The 21,622-nt window shown below is 52.4% G+C and overlaps 1 protein-coding gene across 5 annotated transcripts; it reads right to left on the bottom strand.

Annotated features, from left to right (window-relative positions):
• Positions 1-1,145: 1,145 nt before the first annotated feature.
• On the bottom strand, positions 1,146-17,193 carry PIGV (phosphatidylinositol glycan anchor biosynthesis class V). Of its 5 annotated transcripts, none has more exons than XR_005454415.1 (6): positions 17,184-17,193; positions 13,596-13,670; positions 9,312-9,432; positions 7,942-9,042; positions 4,071-4,440; positions 1,146-1,554 (listed from the first exon to the last, which is right to left on the bottom strand). XR_005454415.1 is itself a non-coding variant. In XM_038758177.1 (5 exons), the coding sequence occupies exons 1-5, from the start codon at positions 15,584-15,586 to the stop codon at positions 4,183-4,185; spliced, it is 1,611 nt and encodes a 536-aa protein (XP_038614105.1). In that variant the 5' UTR covers positions 15,587-15,742; the 3' UTR covers positions 4,045-4,182. The 5 variants fall into 5 exon arrangements, 1 of the variants encoding a protein (XP_038614105.1); XR_005454412.1 differs by lacking the exon at positions 17,184-17,193 and adding an exon at positions 15,531-15,742; XR_005454414.1 differs by lacking the exon at positions 17,184-17,193 and adding an exon at positions 14,832-14,863.
• Positions 17,194-21,622: the final 4,429 nt, after the last annotated feature.

Below are 21,622 nucleotides of genomic sequence, written 5' to 3'. Positions count from 1 at the left end.
GTAGGACAGGGACCGCCCTGTCCAACCTGATTGCATTGTATCTACCCCAGTGCTTAGAACAGTGCCTGGCACATAGCGCTTAACAAATGCCATAATTATTATTATTATTATTATTGCTATTACTGTACTAGTCGGGCTGATAAACTGGGGAGACGTTTTCTGGGCAGGGGGGCCAGCGGCATAACCTCCCCCTCAGCCCCTCAACAGGGTAACCAAACCACTTGCCCCTGTGGGTGTTTTGGGTTGGGGGTTGGACGGGGATGTCCGGACTCTGGCCTCAGTAGGCCCTGGGTGGGAGACTGACCCATTTAGGTATCATTAGCTTTAGAATAAACAGGCTGCTTTTTTTTTTTCATCTTATTTGTGGAGTGCTTACTATGGGCCAGGCACTGTACCAAGTGCCAGGGTAGACATAAGCCAGTCGGGAGGGACACGGTCAGTGCCGCACATGGAGCTCACGGTATTAGCGTGGCTCATTGGAAAGAGCCCGGGCTTTGGAGTCAGAGATCATGGATTCAAATCCTGGCCCCGCCAATTGTCAGCTGTGTGACTTTGGGCAAGTCACTTCACTTCTCTGGGCCTCAGTCCCCTCATCTGTAAAATGGGGATTAAGACTGTGAGCCCCAAGTGGGACAACCTGATCACCTTGTATCCTCCCCAGCGCTTAGAACAGTGCTTTGCACATAGTAAGCGCTTAACAAATGCCGTCATTATTACTATTAATCCCCGTTTTACAGTCGAGGGAACTGAGGCACAGAGAAGTTGAGAGTGTTTTAGTTTTAGACTGTGAGCCCACTGTTGGGTAGGGACTGTATATGTTGCCAACTTGTACTTCCCAAGCGCTTAGTACAGTGCTCTGCACATAGTAAGCGCTCAATAAATACGATTGATGATGATGACAACCTGATCACCTTGTATCCTCCCCAGTGCTTAGAACAGCGCTTTGGACATAGTAAGCGCTTAACAAACGCCGTCATTATTACTATTAATCCCCGTTTTACAGTCGAGGGAACTGAGGCACAGAGAAGTTGAGAGTGTTTTAGTTTTAGACTGTGAGCCCACTTGGGTAGGGACCGTCCCTATATGTTGCCACCTTGTACTTCCCAAGCGCTTAGTACAGTGCTCTGCACACAGTAAGCGCTCAATAAATACGATTGATCGATTGACTAACCCAAGGTTAGTCAGCAGACAGGTGTCGGAGCCAGGATGAGAACCGGGTCCTTCTGACTGGCAGGCCGGAGCGCTACCCATTAGGCTACGCGGCTTCCCGCCGAAAGTACGGCCGCAGTCCTGAAATAAATACGATTGATGATGAAAGCCGAGGCCGGCCCACGGCCACGGGGCGGGGGCCCAGGCCGGTCCTTCGGAGGCCAGGAAGGAATTCCCTCCCTCCCTCCGTCAACTGGGCAGGGTGTGGGCAGCGGGCCAGCCCGGGGTCTGGGCCATCTGCTCAGCTGTCGCTTTCCTCGGCTCCCAAGGAGGCGGCGGCGGCGGCGGCGAGGGCGGCTGGATCTTCCTGCAGCTGCGGCGGGGGGTGGATGACCCTCTCTCAGCCTGCGAACAGAAGCCAAAGGTGAGCGAGGGGTCACCCGGGCCACCCCCCTTGGCACTGCCCCAAATCCCACGCCCCCGTCCATGGGAGGAGGCCCGCTCGCCCTGGGCCCGGAGAGCCGCGCCGGAGGATCAAGGCCAGAGGGAGAGAGGGGAAGCGGGACGGGAGAGAACATCTGCTAATCTCCTCACTGTACCTCGCTCTCGCCTGTCCCGCCATCGACCCCCGGCCCATGTCATCCCCCGGGCCTGGAATGCCCCCAATCCCTCTGCCCATCCGCCAAGCTAGCTCTCTTCCTCCCTTCAAGGCCCTGCTGAGAGCTCACCTCCTCCAGGAGGCCTTCCCAGACTGAGCCCCTTCTTTTCTCTCCCCCTCGTCCCCCTCTCCATCCCCCCGTCTTACCTCCTTCCCTTCCCCACAGCACCTGTATATATGTATATATGGTTGTACATATTTATTACTCTGTTTATTTATTTATTTTACTTGTACATTTCTATCCTACTTATTTTATTTTGTTGGTATGTTTGGTTCTGTTCTCTGTCTCCCCCTTTTAGACTGTGAGCCCACTGTTGGGTAGGGACTGTCTCTATGTGATGCCAATTTGTACTTCCCAAGCGCTTAGTACAGTGCTCCGCACATAGTAAGCGCTCAATAAATACGATTGATTGATTGATTGATTAAATCTGCCAACCCGGAGGAGGTTCCAAGCGGGACCCGGCGCCAAGGAGAACCCACGACAGCTTGGCACGGGGCGGGGGACTCCCCTGCTCCGTGCCCATATTTCTCTCAGCTCTGGACGCCAGAGCAAACACGCTCGGCTGTGGTGATGCCGTTCCCTCCCCGGGCCAAGGGCAGGGGGCTGGCCACACTGGGGGCTACCCCGCTTGACCATGCTTAGCCACCTGGCAGGGGCGGGGTGGGGAAACGGAGTGGAGGGTCAGCGTGGATTCCTTATAAATGCCGTCATTATTATCCAGCGCTTAGAACAGTGCTTTGCACATAGTAAGCGCTTAACAAATGCCGTCATTATTATTATTATACTCGCTCCCCCTGCCTGTAATTTAATATCTGTCTCGGTTAAACTGTAAGCTTCTTGGGGGCAGGGAATCATCATCATCATCATCATCATAACGACGATGGTATCTGTTAAGCGCTTACTATGTGCCAAGCACTGTTCTCAGCGCTGGGGTAGATACAAGGTCATCGGGTGGTCCCCCGCGGGGCTCACAGTCTTCACCCCCATTTTCCAGATGAGGGAACTGAGGCCCAGAGAAGTGAAGTGGCTTGTCCACAGTCACACAGCTGAGAAGTGGCGGAGTCGGGATTAGAACCCACGACCTCTGACTCCCAAGCCCGAGCTCTTGCAACTATGGTTGGATTTGTTAGGCGCTTACTATGTGTCAAGCATTGGGGTCAATATAAAGTCATCAGGTTGGACACAATCCCTGTCTCTCATTCATTCAATCGTATTTATTGAGCTCTTACTGTGCACAGAGCACTGTACTAAGCGCTTGGGAAGTACAAGTTGGCAACGTGGAACTCAGTCTTGCTTGTATCCACTCCAGCGATTACTAAAGTGTGTGGCACATAGTAGACACTTAAGTATCATAAATATTATTATTATTGTTGTTAATCCCCATTTTACCGATGAGGTAACCGAGGCCCAGAGAAGGGAAGTGATTTGCCCCAGGTCACACAGCAGACGAGAGGTGGAGCCGGGATTAGAACCCATGACCTTCTGACTCCCAAGCCTGTACTCTATCCACAAGGCCTCTGTTGGATCGTAGCCTCCCAAGCGCTTAGTACAGTGCTCTGCCCATGTAAGTGCTCAATAAATACCACTGGTTGATTTGGTCTCAATCAACCCCTGCTCTAGACTGTAAACTTGAGAAGCAGCGTGGCTCAGTGGAAGGAACCCAGGCTTTGGAGTCAGAGGTCATGGGTTCAAATCCCGGCTCCGCCACTTGTCAGCTGTGTGACTTTGGGCAAGTCGCTTCACTTCTCTGGGCCTCAGTTCCCTCATCTGGAAAATGGGGATGAAAACTGTGAGCCCCCCGTGGGACAACCTGATCCCCTTGTAACCTCCTTAGCGTTTACAGCAGTGCTTTGCACATAGTAAACGCTTAATAAATGCTATCATTATTATTATTATTTGGAGTCGGAGGCCATGGGTTCAAGTTCCGGCTCTGCCACTTGTCAGCTGGGTGACTTTGGGCAAGTCACTTCACTTCTCCGGGCCTCAGTTCCCTCATCTGGAAAACGGGGATTAAGATTGTGAGCCCCCCGTGGGACAACCTGATCACCTTGTAACCTCCCCAGTGCTTTGCACATAGCGCTTAATAAATGCCATCATCATTATCATTATTAAGCTCACTGTGGGCACGGAATGTGACTGTTTACCCTTCTGTTGTCCTCTCCCAAGTGCTTAGCACATAGTAAGCGCTCAATAAATGCCACACTGTCTGACTGTTCCCAGCATCTTGGTCATCATCATCAATCGTATTTATTGAGCGCTTACTGTGTGCAGAGCGTGGTCCTTCCCCCAGGCCCGGTCCCGGGTCGGGGGCGGCTCGTCTCGGGGCTCCGGCGGTCCGACCGGCCCAGCCCCCGGGACGGACGATCCCTCCGGGTCACGTCCACGGCAGGAAGTTGCAGTGCAGGAGCAGCCCGAGGGCCCAGTAGGTCAGGAAGTAGCCCAGGACGAGCCGGGCGACGGCGGGGCAGGCCCCCCAGTTCCACAGGAGCTCCAAGACGGGGTTGCCGGGCCGGCCCGGCTGAGCCTCGGGCTCTCGCGGCCGGCTCCCGCCCCGGCTCCCGGACTCCTCCAGCAGGTGGGCTGCAAACCAGTACGGGACCGGCGAGGACGAAGCCAGGAATCTAGTGAGAACCTGGAAGCCACAGGGAGAGAAAGAGACGTGGCGGGGTGGGGGGGGTCGGCCAGGTGACCCTGCTGCCCGAATCAGGCAGATTTACTGAGCGCTTACGGGGTGCAGAGCACCGTACTAAACGCTTGGGAGAGTACAAAAGAAACAACAGGACAGTCACATTCCCCGCCTACATCTACAGGGGGACACGGACAGTAACAAGGGCCCCAGACTGAGCCCCTTCCTTCCTCTCCATCCCCCCATCTTACCTCCTTCCCTTCCCCACAGCACCTGTATATATGTATATATGTTTGTACAGATTTATTACTCTATTTATTTATTTATTTATTTTACTTGTACATATCTTACTGAGCGCTTACAGGGTGCAGAGCACCGTACTAAACGCTTGGGAGAGTACAAAAGAAACAACAGGACAGTCACATTCCCCGCCTACATCTACAGGGGGACACGGACAGTAACAAGGGCCCCAGACTGAGCCCCTTCCTTCCTCTCCATCCCCCCATCTTACCTCCTTCCCTTCCCCACAGCACCTGTATATATGTATATATGTTTGTACAGATTTATTACTCTATTTATTTATTTATTTATTTTACTTGTACATATCTTACTGAGCGCTTACAGGGTGCAGAGCACCGTACTAAACACTTGGGAGAGTACAAAAGAAACAACAGGACAGTCACATTCCCCGCCTACATCTACAGGGGGACACGGACAGTAACAAGGGCCCCAGACTGAGCCCCTTCCTTCCTCTCCATCCCCCCATCTTACCTCCTTCCCTTCCCCACAGCACCTGTATATACGTATATATGTTTGTACAGATTTATTACTCTATTTATTTATTTATTTATTTTACTTGCACATATCTTACTGAGCGCTTACAGGGTGCAGAGCACCGTACTAAACGCTTGGGAGAGTACAAAAGGAACAACAGGACAGTCACATTCCCCGCCTACATCTACAGGGGGACACGGACAGTAACAAGGGCCCCAGACTGAGCCCCTTCCTTCCTCTCCATCCCCCCATCTTACCTCCTTCCCTTCCCCACAGCACCTGTATATATGTATATATGTTTGTACAGATTTATTACTCTATTTATTTATTTATTTTACTTGTACATATCTATTCTATTTATTTTATTTTGTTAGTATGTTTGGTCCCCCTTTTAGACTGTGAGCCCACTGTTGGGTAGGGACTGTCTCTATATGTTGCCAATTTGTACTTCCCAAGCGCTTAGTACAGTGCTCTGCACAGAGTAAGCGCTCAATACATACGATTGATGATGATGATGATAACAATCATTCAATCGTATTTATTGAGCGCTTACTGTGTGCGGAGCACGGTACTAAGCGCTTGGGAAGTCCAAGTTGGCAACATATAGAGATGGTCCCTACCCAACAGTGGGCTCACAGTCTAAAAGAACAGAAAGTAACAGAAATAAAGAACATGACAGATAGGGACCTAAGTGCTCTGGGGCCGGGAGGGGGGATGAATCAAGGGAGTAGGTCGGAGCGACGCAGAAGGGAATGGGAGAAGAGGAAAGAAGGGTTTAGGCTTCTAGACTGTGAGCCCGTTGGTGGGTAGGGACCGTCTATGTTGCCAACTTGTAATCAATCAATCAATCAATCGTATTTATTGAGCGCTTACTGTGTGCAGAGCACTGGACTAAGCGCTTGGGAAGTCCAAGTTGGAAACATCTAGAGACAGTCCCTACCCAACAGTGGGCTCACAGTCTAAAAGGGGGAGACAGAGAACAAAACCAAACATACTAACAAAATAAAATAGAATAGATATGTACAATTAAAATAAATAAATAGAGTAATAAATCTGTACAAACATATATCCATATATACAGGTGCTGTGGGGAAGGGAAGGAGGTAAGATGGAGGGGGATGGAGAGGGGGACGAGGGGGCGAGGAAGGAAGGGGCTCAGTGTGGGAAGGCCTCCTGGAGGAGGTGAGCTCTCAGTAGGGCCTTCAAGGGAGGAAGAGAGCGAGCTTGGCGGATGGGCAGAGGGAGGGCATTCCAGGCCCGGGAAATGTACTTGTACAATGTACTTGTACTTCCCAAGCACTTAGTACAGTGCTCTGCACACAGTAAGCACTCAATACGATTGAATGAATGAATGAATGGCCTCTTGGAGGAGATGAGCCTTCCGTGAGGCTTTGAGGGGCTACGGGGGGGTAGTCACTGTCTGTCGGATCTGAGGAAGGAGGGCGCAGAGGCAGGATGAGGACGAGGGGTGGTCGTCGACGAGACGGGTGAGATCCAGGTACAATGAGAAGGTTGGCATTAGAAGAGTGAAGGGGTGTGTGTTGGGAGAGTAGCGAGGTGAGGTAGGAGGGGAGGGTTGGGAGAGGGGAAAGATGGGGGACGTGAGACGAGTCGCCTCCAGGCCCGGCGGGCAGCTTCCTGGACGGGCGGGACTCCGGCCCGGCGGTCTCGGTGTCGCGAATAAACACGGTTCCGGCCCAGTGACCGTGTTAATTGGCCGACGGCTTCCAAACGCTCCACGGGGCCCCGGCCCTGACCTCCCTCCTTCTTGGCAGTCTCACATGTCCTCTTGCCTTCAGGAAATCTCTACCTGGGTGTTCCAGCAACTCTTCAAACTCAACGGGTCCGAAAGAGAACTCCTCCTCCTCCCACCCAAACCCTGTCCTCCCCCTGACCTTCCACCCTTCGCGTGTGACAGAGAAGCAGCACGGCGGAATGGCCAGAGCGCGGGCCTCGGAGTCAGAAGGTCCTGGGTTCTAATCCCGGCTCCGCTCCTCTGCTGTGTGACCTTGGATGGGTCACTTCGCTTCTCTGGGCCTTGGCTACCTCGTCTGTGAAATGGGGATTGAGACTGTGGGCCCCGTGTGGGACAGGGACTGTGTCCGACCCGATTTGCTTGTACCCACCCCAGAGCTTAGTACAGTGTCTGGCACTCAGTAAGCGCTTAGCAAATACCACAGTTATTACGACAGACCACCATTCTCCCCACCTTCAAAGTCTTATTAAAATCACTTCTCTTCTACGAGGCCTTTTTTAAGTCCCCATTTTCCTCACCCGCCCTCACCTCTGCGTTGCCTACGCGCTCAGAACCGTAGCCTTTAATGCACTCGATCTTCACCCCGATCTCCAACCCCACTCCAATTCCCTCCCACTCTTCCAATTCCCCCTTTCCTGTAATTTGTTTTAATGACTCTCTCCCCTCCTGGCCTGGAAGTTCCTTGAAGGCAGGGATGGTGTCTACCAACTCTACTGTAGTGTACCTTCCCAAGAGCTTACTAAGTAAGTGCTCAATAAAACCACCCGATTGATTGATCGGGGGCTCTGGGGAGGGCAGGAAGGGCAAACTCCGGCTCCTGCGGTTCGTACTAAGCGCTCAGTACAGTGCTCTGCACACAGTCAGCGCTTAATAAATACGAATGAATGGATCCAGTTCAGTCCTCACCCTCGAGAGGGAGGTGTGAACCAACGCTCCGGTCAGGGTCCCAGCCCTTCCCGTCCCGCCCAGCTCCTCACCTGCACGTGCATACAGAGGACTCCAAACAGCAGCAGGGCGGTGGCGTGGACCACGTACACGAAGACCCGAGGGCCGAGGAAGCCGTCCCCGGGTTTGTCCGCTTCCACCAGGCCCAGCCGGAGGCAGTGGCGGGGATTGGCGGCCACGTACGTCCAGGCCGCCCAGGCAACCAGCGCTGCCACCGGAGCTGCCAGGAGGAAATTGGGCGCCTGCTTGAGCTCGAAGTAGCGCAGGAAGCCCACGTTCCAGTAGGCGTCCTGGACATAGCCGTAGGCCAGGGGCAGCGGCCAGGAGCACCAGGGGGGCGCCTCCCCGCCCACCACTCGGTAGCCCCGCTCCTCCGCCAGCCGCCGCAGGGGCCCCGGCACGGGCCGGGCCGAGTCGGGCCGGCAGAACTGGAAGTAGGCGTAGGCCTGGAACAGGGCGAAAGGCAGACCGACCGCAGCCGCTCCCAGGAGCGAGGCGGCGGCCAGCCGCAGAACCCGTGCCGCGGGCCGCGGGCCTCCGCTCAGCAGGGCCCGGGCCAGGCCGTGCAGGAGGAAGCCGGCGCCCAGCAGCCCGTTGGATCGCACGGCGGCGGCCAGGGCGAAAAGGAGCCCGGCGGCCCGGGCCCGGCCGCTTTCCAGCCGCTCCATGGCGCTGAACGTGGCCAGCGCGAACAGGCTCTCCGAGTAGGCGGCGGCCAGGAAGACGCCCGCGGGGCTGAGGGAGAAGAGCAGGGCGGCCAGGAAGGCGAGCCGGCGGCGGGCCAGCACGCGGCAGCCCAGCTCGTAGAGCGCCGCGGCGGCCAGCGCCGACGCCAGGGCGTTGAGCAGCACCCCCGCCAGCAGCAGGCGGCTCCGGAGGCCCAGCAGCGGGCGCAGCGGCCCCAGCGCCAGCTCGGCCCCCGCCCGCAGGGCCAGCGGGAAGCCGGGGAAGAAGGCCAGGCTGGGCTCCAGCAGGTAGCCGTGCTCCGCCACGAACAGGAAGTATTCGGCGTCCCAGCGCCCCAGCCCGCCCAGCAGCCGGTCCAGCAGCCGGTCCCCGGGGCCGGGGGGCTCCGGGCGGGGGGGGGAGAAGGCGTCCGCGGCGTGGTCCGGGATCGAGGCATTGGACAGCGCCTGGGGGGGGTGGACGGTGGCGGCGGCTGAGCCGGGGGGCACCGCGACCCGAGGACTGAGCCGGACGCGGGGGAGAGGGGCTCCGGCTCGCCCGCCGAAAGGGAACGGAACCCGTCCGGCCCCGTCTGAGGAGCCCGGAGGTGGCCGGGGGCTGCCTGTCTACACGAGGGCGCTGGGCTCCCCTCGCCCCATCTTCCCCAAAATGGAGGCGAAGAGAGAGAAGGTGAGCGGGCAGGGGGCCGCCGGGCCGCACGGCCGACGTTTCTCACCTGAAGCAGCAGAGTCAGGGCCCGCCAGGCCACGGCAAATCTGACCACCTCCCTGCGGTACGGGTCACCCGCCTGCATCCTCGCCGCCCGCCAGGACCAGGGGCCCTCTGGCTTCTGGGCCCTGGCAAGAGAAGACGGTCAGGACTGGCTCTGCCTGGCCGGTCGGAGGGCTGGATTCCCATCCTACATCTCACCTCGCAGGGCTCTTGGTCTACACCACACTCCCCGGGACTCCCAGTCTACACCACACCTCCTGAGGCTTCTGGTCTACACTGCAACTCCAAGGGACCCGGAATTCCCAGTCTACACTACACCTCCCAGGGCCTGGGGTTCCTGGTCTACACCGCGTTCTCCCAGGGGCCGTGGCCTGAGAACCTTTCTGCCAAACAGCCCTTATCGCTGGGAGTATAATGATGGTATTTGTTGGGCGCTTACTCGGTGTCAAGCACTATTCTAAGCACTGGGGTAGATACAAGGTAAACAGGTTGTCCCACATGGGGCTCACAATCTTAATCCCCATTTTCCAGATGAGGTAATTGAGGCACCGAGAAGTGAAGTGACTTGCCCAGAGTCCTACAGCTGACAAGTGGTGGAGCCGGGATCAGAATCCACGACTTCTGCCTCCCAAGCCCGTGTTTTTTCCACTAAGCCACGTCGCTTCTCCGGGATTGTCTCTCTCTGCTGCTGAACTGTACTTTCCACGCGCTTAGTACAGCGCTCTGCATGCAGTAAGCACTCAATACGACTGAATGACCGAATGAACGCTCTGCACACTAAGCGTTCAACAAATACGATCAAATGAATGAATGAAAAGTGGCAGAGCCGGGGTTAGAACCCACGACCTCTGCCTCCGAAGCCCGTGCTTTTTCCACTAAGCCACCCTGCTTCTCTGGAATTGTCTCTCATTGCCGAATTGTACTTTCCAAGCGGTCAGTACAGTGCTCTGCACACAGCAGGCGTTCAATAAATACGACCAAATGAAGGGGTGAAGAAGAGCGTACCGTAGGCTCTCAACTCCTGGAAAGACACCAGCTCCGTGCGTCATGTCCCCCCTTTGGAGGTCACGGTAAGAACGGGGCGACCGATGTCCCGGAAACAGCGTGGCTCAGTGGAAAGAGCCCGGGCTTTGGAGTCAGAGGTCATGGGTTCGAATCCCAGCTCCGCCAACTGTCAGCTGGGTGACTTTGGGCAAGTCGCTTCACTTCTCTGGGCCTCAGTGACCTCATCTGGAGAAAGGGGATTTAAGACTGTGAGCCGCCCGTGGGACAACCTAATCACCTTGTAACCTCCCCAGTGCTTAGAACAGTGCTTTGCACATAGTAAGCGCTTAATAAATGCCATTATTATTATTGTTATTATTATTATTATTAAACCCATGGCAACCCCGTCCGAGGGCCGGCGGGCGCCGTTCCTCCGGCCGCCACCAGGGGGCGCCCCCGGCCCATAAAGCCAGAAACGTTAGTGGGTCAGCGGGTATTTGATGATGATGATGATGGTATTTGTTAAGCGCCTACTATGTGCGAAGCACTGTTCTAAGCGCTGGGGAAGGTACAAGGTCATCAAGTTGTCCCACGTGGGGCTCACGGTCTTCATCCCCATTTTACAGATAATAATAATAGCAACAATAATGGCATTTTTTAAGCGCTTACTATGTGCGAAGCGCTGTTCGAAGCGCGGGGTGGGGGGTACAAGGTGATGATGATGATGGTATTTGTTAAGCGCCTACTATGTGCGAAGCACTGTTCTAAGCGCTGGGGAAGATACAAGGTCATCAAGTTGTCCCACGTGGGGCTCACGGTCTTCATCCCCATTTTGCAGATGATAATAATAATAGCAATCATAATGGCATTTTTTAAGCGCTTACTATGTGCGAAGCGCTGGGGGGGTACAAAATGATCAGGTCATCCCATATGGGGCTCACAATCTTCATCCCCATTTTACAGATGAGGGAACTGAGGCTCAGAGAAGTTAACTGACTTGCCCAAGGTCACACAGCAGACATGTGGCGGAGCTGGATTATTACCCACGACCTCTGACTCCCAAACCCGGGCTCTTTCCGCTGAGCCACGCTGCTTCTCCTAATGAGGGAACTGAGAATGCCCTCCCTCCTCACATCTGCCAAACTAGCTCTCTTCCCCTCTTCAAAGCATGGTTCAGTGGAAAGAGCATGGGCTTTGGAGTCAGAGGTCATGGGTTCGAATCCTGGCTCCACCACATCTGCTGTGTGACCTTGGGCAAGTCATTTAACTTCTCGGAGCCTCAGTTACCTCACCTGGGGGTAAAAATGGGGGTGAAGACTGTGAGCCCCATGTGGGACAACCTGATCACCTTGTATCCCCGCCAGCGCTTAGAACAGTGCTTTGCACATAGTAAGCGCTTAACAAATGCCATCATTATTATTATTATTACTGACAGCTCACCTCCTCCAAGAGGCCTTCCCAGACTGCGCCTCCCCTTTTCCTCTGCTCTCCTCCCCATCGCCCCTACTCCCTCCCTCTGCTCTACCCCCTTCTCTGCTCCACAGCACTTGTGTATATTTGTACATATTTCTCAATGCATTTTATTAATGATGTGTACATATAATTCTCTCAATTTTGATGGTACTGATGCCTACTCATTTTGTTGTGATGAAGATAATGGTATTTTTTCAACGCCTGCTGTTCTAAGCACTGGGGTAGGTACAAGGTCATCAGGTTGTCCCACGTGGGGCTCAGTTTTTATCCCCATTTTCCCGATGAGGTAACTGAGGCCCAGAGAAGTGAAGTGGCTTGCCCAAAGTCACACAGCTAACAAGTGGCGGGGCCGGGATGAGAACCCACGACCTCTGATTCCCAAGCCCAGTCTCCTGACACTGAGCCCCAGTGCTTCCCTGCTGTATATACGTATATATGTTTGTACATATTTATTACTCTATTTTACTTGTACAAATCTATTCTATTTATCTTATTTTGTTAATATGTTTGGTTTTGTTCTCCGTCTCCCCCTTCTAGACTGTGAGCCCACTGTTGGGTAGGGACTGTCTCTATATGTTGCCAACTTGGACTTCCCAAGCGCTTAGTACAGTGCTCTGCACACAGTAAGCGCTCAATAAATACGACTGATGATGATGATGATGTTGGGTAGGGGCTGTCTCTATATGTTGCCAACTTGGACTTCTCAAGCGCTTAGTCCAGTGCTGTGCACACAGTAAGCACTCAATAAATACGATTGACTGACTGATTTTTCTTCCTTCCTAGAAATCGGGAACCGGTCTCTCGCAGGACGGGCCGGGGAAGCCCTCTCGAACGGAAAGTGACCGCTCCTTCTCCATTTCCCCCCTGCCCTCTCCGCTTCTTCCCACTCCCGGAGGGGACTTGAGCAGGTAAAATCAATCAATCGTATTTATTGAGCGCTTACTGTGTGCAGAACACTGTACTAAGCGCTTGGGAAGTACAAGTTGGCAACGTATAGAGGCAGTCCTTACCCAACAGTGGGCTCACACTCTAAAAGGGGGAGACGGAGAACAAAACCAAACATACTAACAAAATAAAATAAATAGAATAGATATGTACAAGTAAAATAGAGTAATAAATATGTACAAACATATATACATATATACAGGCACTGTGGGGAATCAATCAATCAATCAGTCGTATTTATTGAGCGCTTACTGTGTGCAGAGCACTGTACTAAGCGCTTGGGAAGTACAAGTTGGCAACCTATAGAGACAGTCCCTACCCAACAGTGGGCTCACAGTCTAAAAGGGGGAGATGGAGAACAAAACCAAACATACTAACAAAATAAAATAAATAGGATAGATATGTACAAGTAAAATAGAGTAATAAATATGTACAAACATATATACATGTATACAGGCGCTGTGGGGAATCAATCAATCATATTTATTGAGTGCTTACTGTGTGCAGAGCACTATACTAAGCGCTTGGGAAGTACAAGTTGGCAACCTATAGAGACAGTCCCTACCCAACAGTGGGCTCACAGTCTAAAAGGGGGAGACGGAGAACAAAACCAAACATACTAACAAAATAAAATAAATAGAATAGATATGTACAAGTAAAATAAGTAGAGTAATAAATATGTACAAACATATATACATATATACAGGTGCTCTGGGGAAGGGAAGGAGGTAAGATGAGGGGGATGGAGAGGGGGACGAGGGGGTGAGGAAGGAAGAGGCTGAGTGTGGGAAGGCCTCCTGGAGGAGGTGAGCTCTCAGTAGGGCCTTGAAGGGAGGAAGAGAGCGAGCTGGGCGGGTGGGCAGAGGGAGGGGTAAAAGCACTTTACCGGGCTGGCTCGCTCTCTCCCCGCCCGAATCCGGCGAGCTCCTTGCTATCGGTGGCCGCAGGAGGGGACCCGGTCCTTCGGAGAGCAAGAGAGAGAGAAAAAGAAAATGAAAATGGGTGCAGTCTTTGCTTTAGTGAGGCCCACAACTCCCTAAGTCGGGAGCCGTTTGGGGGGCCGGCATGGTGGACGAGGGCTGATTTAATAATAGCCACGGGGAGGAGGCCTGGCCGTTCCCTTGGGGGAGCTGACCAGTCCCGGGGGCGAGAGAGCGGGGAGTGTGGCTCGCTGGGGCCCCGGCGTTTGGGCGAAAGTCATTCATTCATTCAATCGTATTTATTGAGCGCTTACTGTGTGCACAGCACTGGACTAAGCGCTTGGGAAGTACAAGTTGGCAACATATAGAGACGGTCCCTATCAATCAATCAATCGTATTTATTGAGCGCTTACCGTGTGCAGAGCACTGGACTAAGCGCTTGGGAAGTACAAGTTGGCAACATATAGAGACGGTCCCTATCAATCAATCATCAACCAATCGTATTTACTGAGCGCTTACTGTGCGCAGAGCACTGGACTAAGCGCTTGGGAAGTACAAGTTGGCAACATATAGAGAATGCTATGGGAAGCAGCGTGGCTCTGTGGAAAGAGCACGGGCTTTGGAGTCGGAGGTCATGGGTTCGAATCCCCGACTCCGCCACATGTCTGCTGTGTGATATTGGGCACGTCACTTCACTTCTCTGGGCCTCAGTTACCTCATCTGTAAAATGGGGATTAAGACTGTGAGCCCCACGTGGGACAAGCTGATTACCCTGTATCCTCCCCAGCGCTTAGAACAGTGCTTTGCACATAGTAAGTGCTTAACAAATGCCAATTATTATTATTATTATTATTATTATATAGAGACAGTCCCTACAACAGTGGGCTCACAGTCTAAAAGGGGGAGACAGAGAACAAAACCAAACATACCAACAAAATAAAATAGAATAGATATGTACAAGTAAAATAAATCATCATCATCAATCGTATTTATTGAGCACTTACTGTGTGCAGAGCACTGGACTGAGCGCTTGGGAAGTCCAAGTTGGCAACATCTAGAGACGGGTCCCGACCCAACAGTGGGCTCACAGTCTAAAAGGGGGAGACAGAGAACAGAACCAAACATACCAACAAAATAAAATAGAATAGATATGTACAAGTAAAATAAATCATCATCATCAATCGTATTTATTGAGCGCTTACTGTGTGCAGAGCACTGGACTGAGCGCTTGGGAAGTCCAAGTTGGCAACATCTAGAGACGGGTCCCGACCCAACAGTGGGCTCACAGTCTAAAAGGGGGAGACAGAGAACAGAACCAAACATACCAACAAAATAGAATAGATATGTACAAGTAAAATAAATCATCATCATCAATCGCATTTATTGAGCGCTTCCTGTGTATAGAGCACTGGACTAAGCGCTTGGGAAGTCCAAGTTGGCAACATCTAGAGACGGTCCCGACCCAACAGTGGGCTCACAGTCTAAAAGGGGGAGACAGAGAACAGAACCAAACATACCAACAAAATAGAATAGATATGTACAAGTAAAATAAATCATCATCATCAATCGCATTTATTGAGCGCTTACTGTGTGCAGAGCACTGGACTAAGCGCTTGGGAAGTCCAAGTTGGCAACATCTAGAGACGGGTCCCGACCCAACAGTGGGCTCACAGTCTAAAAGGGGGAGACAGAGAACAAAACCATACTAACAAAATAAGATAAATAGAATAGATACGTACAAGATAGAGTAATAAATCTGTACAAACATATATACATATATCCAGGTGCTGTGGGGAAGGGAAGGAGGGAAGATGGGGGGGATGGAGAGGAAGGAAGGGGCTCAGTCCGGGAAGGCCTCCTGGAGGAGGTGAGCTCTCAGTAGGGCCTTGAAGGGTCCCTACCCAAGTGATGGAGTTTCTGGAGCGGGGAAGGGGGGCAGTTTGGTCTCGGCTGCCATTAACCGTGTCCGGCCGCTCTGCGGGCCCGCAGCTCCTCAAGGGAGGCTCGGGGCCACCGTCAGCGTGGGTTGGGCCACCTCGGGGACCGGAAGGCCCAGGGGGCGGGGACCAGAGGGGGCCCACATGGCGAGGAGGAGGAAGGGAGGGAAGGAGGGAGGGGGAAGGGAAGCCATCGCGATTGTCAGGCGGGGCCAGGCAACGGAGGTGGGGGGCAATCAATGGGGTTAAGGAGACCTTGGCCCCTCAGCCGGGCCTTGCCCCCTCTTCCGCCTCGACCCCCGGCGGCCGCGCATGCGCCATGGCGGCGCCAAAGTCGGCCCCGCCTTCCCCCCCACCTCCCCCGGCGGCCATGTTGGGCGCCGTGAGGAGAATCAATCAATCAGTCAATCGTATTTATTGAGCGCTTCCTGAGGGGGAGGAAGGAAGGGGCTCAGTCTGGAAAGGCCTCCAATCAATCAGTCGTATTTATTGAGCGCTTCCTGTGTGCAGAGCGCTGGACGAAGCGCTTGGGAAGTCCAAGTTGGCAGCAGAGAGAGACGGGCCCGACCCGACAGCGGGCTCACAGTCTGGAAGGGGGGGACAGAGAACAGAACCAAACATACTAACAAAATAAAATAAATAGAATAGATATGTACAAGTAAAATAAATAAATAAGTAAATAAATCGTATTTATTGAGCGCTTACTGTGTGCAGAGCACTGGACGAAGCGCTTGGGAAGTCCAAGTTGGCAACATAGACGGGCCCTACCCAACAGTGGGCTCCCAGTCTAAAAGAGGGGAAGGACTGGCAGGCCCGTGTGGACGCCTGAGGGGCCATGAGGAGAATCAATCAATCAATCAATCGTATTTATTGAGCACTTACTGTGTGCAGAGCACTGGATGAAGCGCTTGGGAAGTCCAAGTTGGCAACATAGAGAGACGGGCCCTACCCGACAGTGGGCTCACAGTCTAAAAGAGGGGAAGGACTGGCAGGCCTGTGTGGACGCCTGAGGGGCTGTGAGGAGAATCAATCAATCAATCGTATTTATTGAGCGCTTCCTGTGTGCAGAGCACTGGACGAAGCGCTTGGGAAGTCCAAGTTGGCAACATATAGAGACGGGCCCTACCCGACAGTGGGCTTACAGTCTAAAAGAGGGGAAGGACTGGCAGGCCTGTGTGGACGCCTGAGGGGCCGTGAGGAGAATCAATCAATCAATCGTATTTATTGAGTGCTTCCTGTGTGCAGAGCACTGCACGAAGTGCTTGGGAAGTCCAAGTTGGCAACATAGAGAGACGGGCCCTACCCGACAGTGGGCTCACAGTCTAAAAGAGGGGAAGGACTGGCAGGCCTGTGTGGACGCCTGAGGGGCTGTGAGGAGAATCAATCAATCAATCGTATTTATTGAGCACTTACTGTGTGCAGAGCGCTGTACTAAGCGCTTGGGAAGTCCAAGTTGGCAACATAGAAAGACAGGCCCTACCCGACAGCGGGCTCACAGTCTAGAAGGGGGAGACAGAGAGCAAAACCAAACATACTAGCAAAATAAAATAAATAGAATAGATATGTACAAGCAAAATAAATAAATAAATAAATAAATCGTATTTATTGAGCGCTTACTGTGTGCAGAGCACTGGACGAAGCGCTTGGGAAGTCCAAGTTGACAACATATAGAGGCGGGCCCTACCCGACAGTGGGCTCACAGTCTAAAAAGGGGAAGGACTGGCAGGCCCGTGTGGACGCCTGAGGGGCCGTGAGGAGAATCAATCAATCAATCATATTTATTGAGCGGTTCCTGTGTGCAGAGCACTGGACTAAGCGCTTGGGAAGTCCAAGTTGGCAACATATAGAGACAGTCCCAATCCAACAGCGGGCTCACAGTCTAGAAGGGGGAGACGGAGAACAAAACCAAACATACTAACAAAATAAAATAAATAGAATAGATATGTACAAGATAAATAAACAAATAAATAGAGTAATAAATATGTACAAACATATATACATATATACAGGTGCTGTGGGGAAGGGAAGGAGGTAACATGGGGGGATGGAGAGGGGGACGAGGGGGAGAGAAAGGAAGGGGCTCGGCCTGGAAAGGCCTCCAATCAATCAATCGTATTTATTGAGCGCTTCCTGTGTGCAGAGCACTGGACTAAGCGTTTGGGAAGTCCAAGTTGGCAACATATAGAGACGGGCCCTACCCAACAGTGGGCTCCCAGTCTAAAAGAGGAGAAGGACTGGCAGGCCCGTGTGGACGCCTGAGGGGCCGGGGTCAGCCTGCTGTCCCCTTCCTTCCCCCTTCGCCTCCCACCACCCCTAATCCCTTCTTGGGGAACATCGTCGATCCCCAAGCCTCCCAAGTGACCCCCTAAGCGGCTCCCCCCGCCGCCCTCTGCCCCGGAAGTTGTTCATTCTCCTCCTGAGGGAAGGGGATGGGAAACCCGGCCTCAGCGGGAAGGGCCCGACCAGCCAAGTTGCGGGCTGTACTTAATAATAATGATAATGATGGTATTTGGTAAGCGCTTACTATGTGCAAACCACTGTTCTAAGCGCTGGGGAGGATACAAGGTGATCAGGTTGTCCCATGGGGGGCTCACGGGCTTCATCCCCATTTTCCAGATGAGGTAACTAAGGCCCAGAGAAGTCAAGTGACTTGCCCAAAGTCACCCAGCTGACAAGTGGCTTAACAGATGCCATCATTATTATTGTTATTAACTGAGGCACAGAGGAAGTGAAGTGACTTGCCCAAGGCCACACAGCAGACAAGTGGCGGAGCTGGGATTAGAACCCATTCTGATTCCCGGGCCTGTGCCGTATCCACTATACTATGCTGCTTCTATTGATGGCTGCCTCCCCTTCTTGACCGTAAACTCATCGTGGGCCGGAACTGTGTCTACCAACTGTTATATTGTACCCTCCCTAGCGCTCAGTACAGCACTTACGTGTAGCCCCAAAGCTGGAGAAGCAGCGTGGCTCGGTGGAAAGAGCACGGGCTTTGGAGTCAGAGGTCATGGGTTCGAATCCCGACTCCACCACTTGTCAGCTGTCGGACCTTGGGCAAGCCACTTAACTTCTCTGTGCCTCAGTTACCTCACCTGTAAAATGGGATTAAGACTGTGAGCCCCACGTGGGACAACCTGATCACCTTGTATCCCCCCAGCGCTTAGAACAGTGCTTTGCACATAGTAAGTGCTTAATAAATGCCATTATTATTATTATTATATATCCAGTGCTTAGAACAGTGCCTGGAACATAGTAAGTGCTTAACAAATATGGTAATTATTAGTATTATAAATCTGTAATTTTATTTGTTTGTATTGATGTCTGTCTCCCCCTTCCCTGCCCCTCCCCAGACCGTGAGCTCATCATTGGCAGGGAATGTCACTGTTTATCGCTGTATTGTTCTTTTCCAAGTGCTTAGTACAGTGCTCTGCACACAATAAGCTCTTAATACAGTTGAATGAATGAATACAGTGCCCTGCACCCAGTAAGGGCTCAATAAATACCACTTATCAGTAGGAGCAGCGTGGCTCAGTGGGAAAGAGCACGGGCTCTGGAGTCACAGGTCATGGGTTCAAATCCCAGCTCTGCCAATTGCCAGCTGGGTGACTTGGGGCAAGTCACTTCACTTCTTTGTGCTTCAGTTCCCTCATCTGTAAAATGGGGATGAAGACTGTGAGCCCCACGTGGGACAACCTGATCCCCAGCGCTTAGAACAGTGCTCTGCACATAGTAAGCGCTTAATAAATGCCATTAAAAAAAAAAGTCACTTTTCTCTGTGCTTCAGTTCCCTCATCTGTAAAATGGGGATGAAGACTGGGAGCCCCACGTGGGCCAACCTGATCACCTTGTAACCTCCCCAGCGCTTAGAACAGTGCTTTGCACATAGTAAGCGCTTAATAAATGCCATTATTATTATTATTAGAACAGTGCTTTGCACATAGTAAGCGCTTAATAAATGCCATCATCATTATTATTGATGGGGTTAGATTCCAGATTGAAGACTCGCTGTGGGCGGGGAATGTGTCTGCTCACTGTCCTCTCCCAGGCGTTCGGTACAGTCACCCCGGAGGCGCCCAGTAAGTAGGACGACATACAGCCCCGCCCCTCGGGCCGCGCAGGGGGTGATGGGCTCACGGGGAAGGGAGGGGAATTCCCGAGCCCGGGAGCACCGGGAAGGAGGGGGAATTCTCCGAGATCCGTTCTCCAAAGCGGAGGGCTGGAGGACTAAGTAGCCATATAGTCAGTCGTATTTATTGAGCGCTTCCAGTGTGCAGAGCGCTGTGCTAAGCGCTTGGGAAGTACAAATCGGCAACCCAAGTAGGCCAGGCAATCATCATCATCATCAATCGTATTTATTGAGCGCTTACTATGTGCAGAGCACTGTACTAAGCGCTTGGGAAGTACAAATTGGCAACATAGAGAGACAGTCCCTACCCAACAGTGGGCTCACAGTCTAAAAGGGGGAGACAGAGCACAAAACCAAACATACTAACAAAATAAAATAAATAGAATAGATATGTACAAATAGAGTAAAAAAATATGTACACATATACATATTTGCAATGAATCCACCTCCTTCCCCTCCCCACAGCACCTGCATATATGTAGATATATTTGTACGTATTTATTACTCTATTTATTTTATTTGTACATATTTATTTTATTTGTACATATTTATTTTATTTTGGTAATATGTTTTGTTTTGTTCTCTGTCTCCATCTTCTAGACTGTGAGCCCACTGTTGGGCAGGGACCGTCTCTAGATGTTGCCAACTTCGACTTCCCAAGCGCTTAGTCCAGTGCTCTGCACACAGTAAGCGCTCAATAAATACGCTGGAATGAATGAATGAACGGCTGCCGATGCGAAGGAGGCTGAGCCCGAGCTGGGCGCTTCCCACGGACGAAACCGGTCAATCAATCAATCAGTCGTATTTATTGAGCGCTTACTGTGTGCAGAGCACTGGACTAAGCGCTTGGGAAGTACAAGTTGGTAACATTTAGAGACAGTCCCTACCCAACAGTGGGCTCACAGTCTAAAAGGGGGAGACGGAGAACAAAACCAAACATACGGGCCTTCCCTGCTCTCTGTTCCCCGGGCCACACAACAAACAAACACACACAACAACACACCCGGGGTTCCCCGCCGCCGCCAGTGATTTTTTTTTATTCTCAAAGAAACCGAGCGCCTGGGTGGAAATGACTGGCGCTGAGCCTCTCCCCACCCTTCCCTGCTTCTTCCTCTGCTGCAGAACCAGGGAAACCGAAATTCCCAATCGGGAAAGCGGCCGGAGGACGGAGGGATCAATCAGTCGTATTTATTGAGCGCTTACTGTGTGCAGAGCGCTGTACTAAGCGCTTGGGAAGTCCAAGTTGGCACCATATAGAGACAGTCACTACCCAACAGCGGGCTCACAGTCTAAAAGGGATCCCCTTCTCCCGGTTTCCCAGCCGGCCGGGAAAATGGAGGCTGCCCGAGGCCTGCTCCACTGGGAATAATCCTCGCCATTCCTTTACGAGCCTCGCTCCTGCCCGGGCTCCATTTGCTCAAAATCTCCAGCCCGCTGCCTTCCCAACAGGGCTTGGCACATAGTAAGCGCCGAACAAACACCGTCGTTATTAAACCCAACCCACCCCCCCTGAAAGCCGTACCCTTGGGGACCGATTCATCAATCAATCGTATTTATTGAGCGCTTACTGTGTGCAGAGTCATCAGAGGTGATGACGGACAGCCTCTTCTGTGCGGACCGAATTTATTGAGGCTGGGTGCTTACTGTCTGGGAAGGGCCCAACTAAGGCCTTGGGAGCCTAGGATTGGGTCGGTAATAATAATAATAATAATGTTGGTATTTGTTAAGCGCTTACTATGTGCCAAGCACTTTTCTAAGCGCTGGGGTGGATACAATAATAATAATAATGATAATGGCATTTATTAAGCGCTTACTATGTGCAAAGCCCTGTTCTAAGCGCTGGGGGGATACAAGGTAATGAGGTTGTCCCACGTGGGGCTCACAGTCTTCATCCCCATTTTACAGATGAGGGAACTGAGGCCCAGAGAAG

This window comes from Tachyglossus aculeatus, chromosome 16, assembly GCF_015852505.1.
Source record: "Tachyglossus aculeatus isolate mTacAcu1 chromosome 16, mTacAcu1.pri, whole genome shotgun sequence".
NCBI lineage: Eukaryota > Metazoa > Chordata > Mammalia > Monotremata > Tachyglossidae > Tachyglossus > Tachyglossus aculeatus.
This window is presented reverse-complemented; position numbering and strand designations above follow the sequence as displayed.

Bases quoted from the DNA above. Each gene is read 5' to 3' on its own strand.
- PIGV (XM_038758177.1), bottom strand. From the start codon at position 15,586: ATGGCAGCCGAGACCAAACTGCCCCCCTTCCCCGCTCCAGAAACTCCA. The intron at 9,433-13,595 runs GTAAAGTGCTTT...TTCTCTTGCCAG, and splicing joins GGAGAGAGCGAGCCAGCCCG to GGCCCAGAAGCCAGAGGGCC. The intron at 9,043-9,311 runs GTGAGAAACGTC...CACCCCCCCCAG, and splicing joins CCCTGACTCTGCTGCTTCAG to GCGCTGTCCAATGCCTCGAT.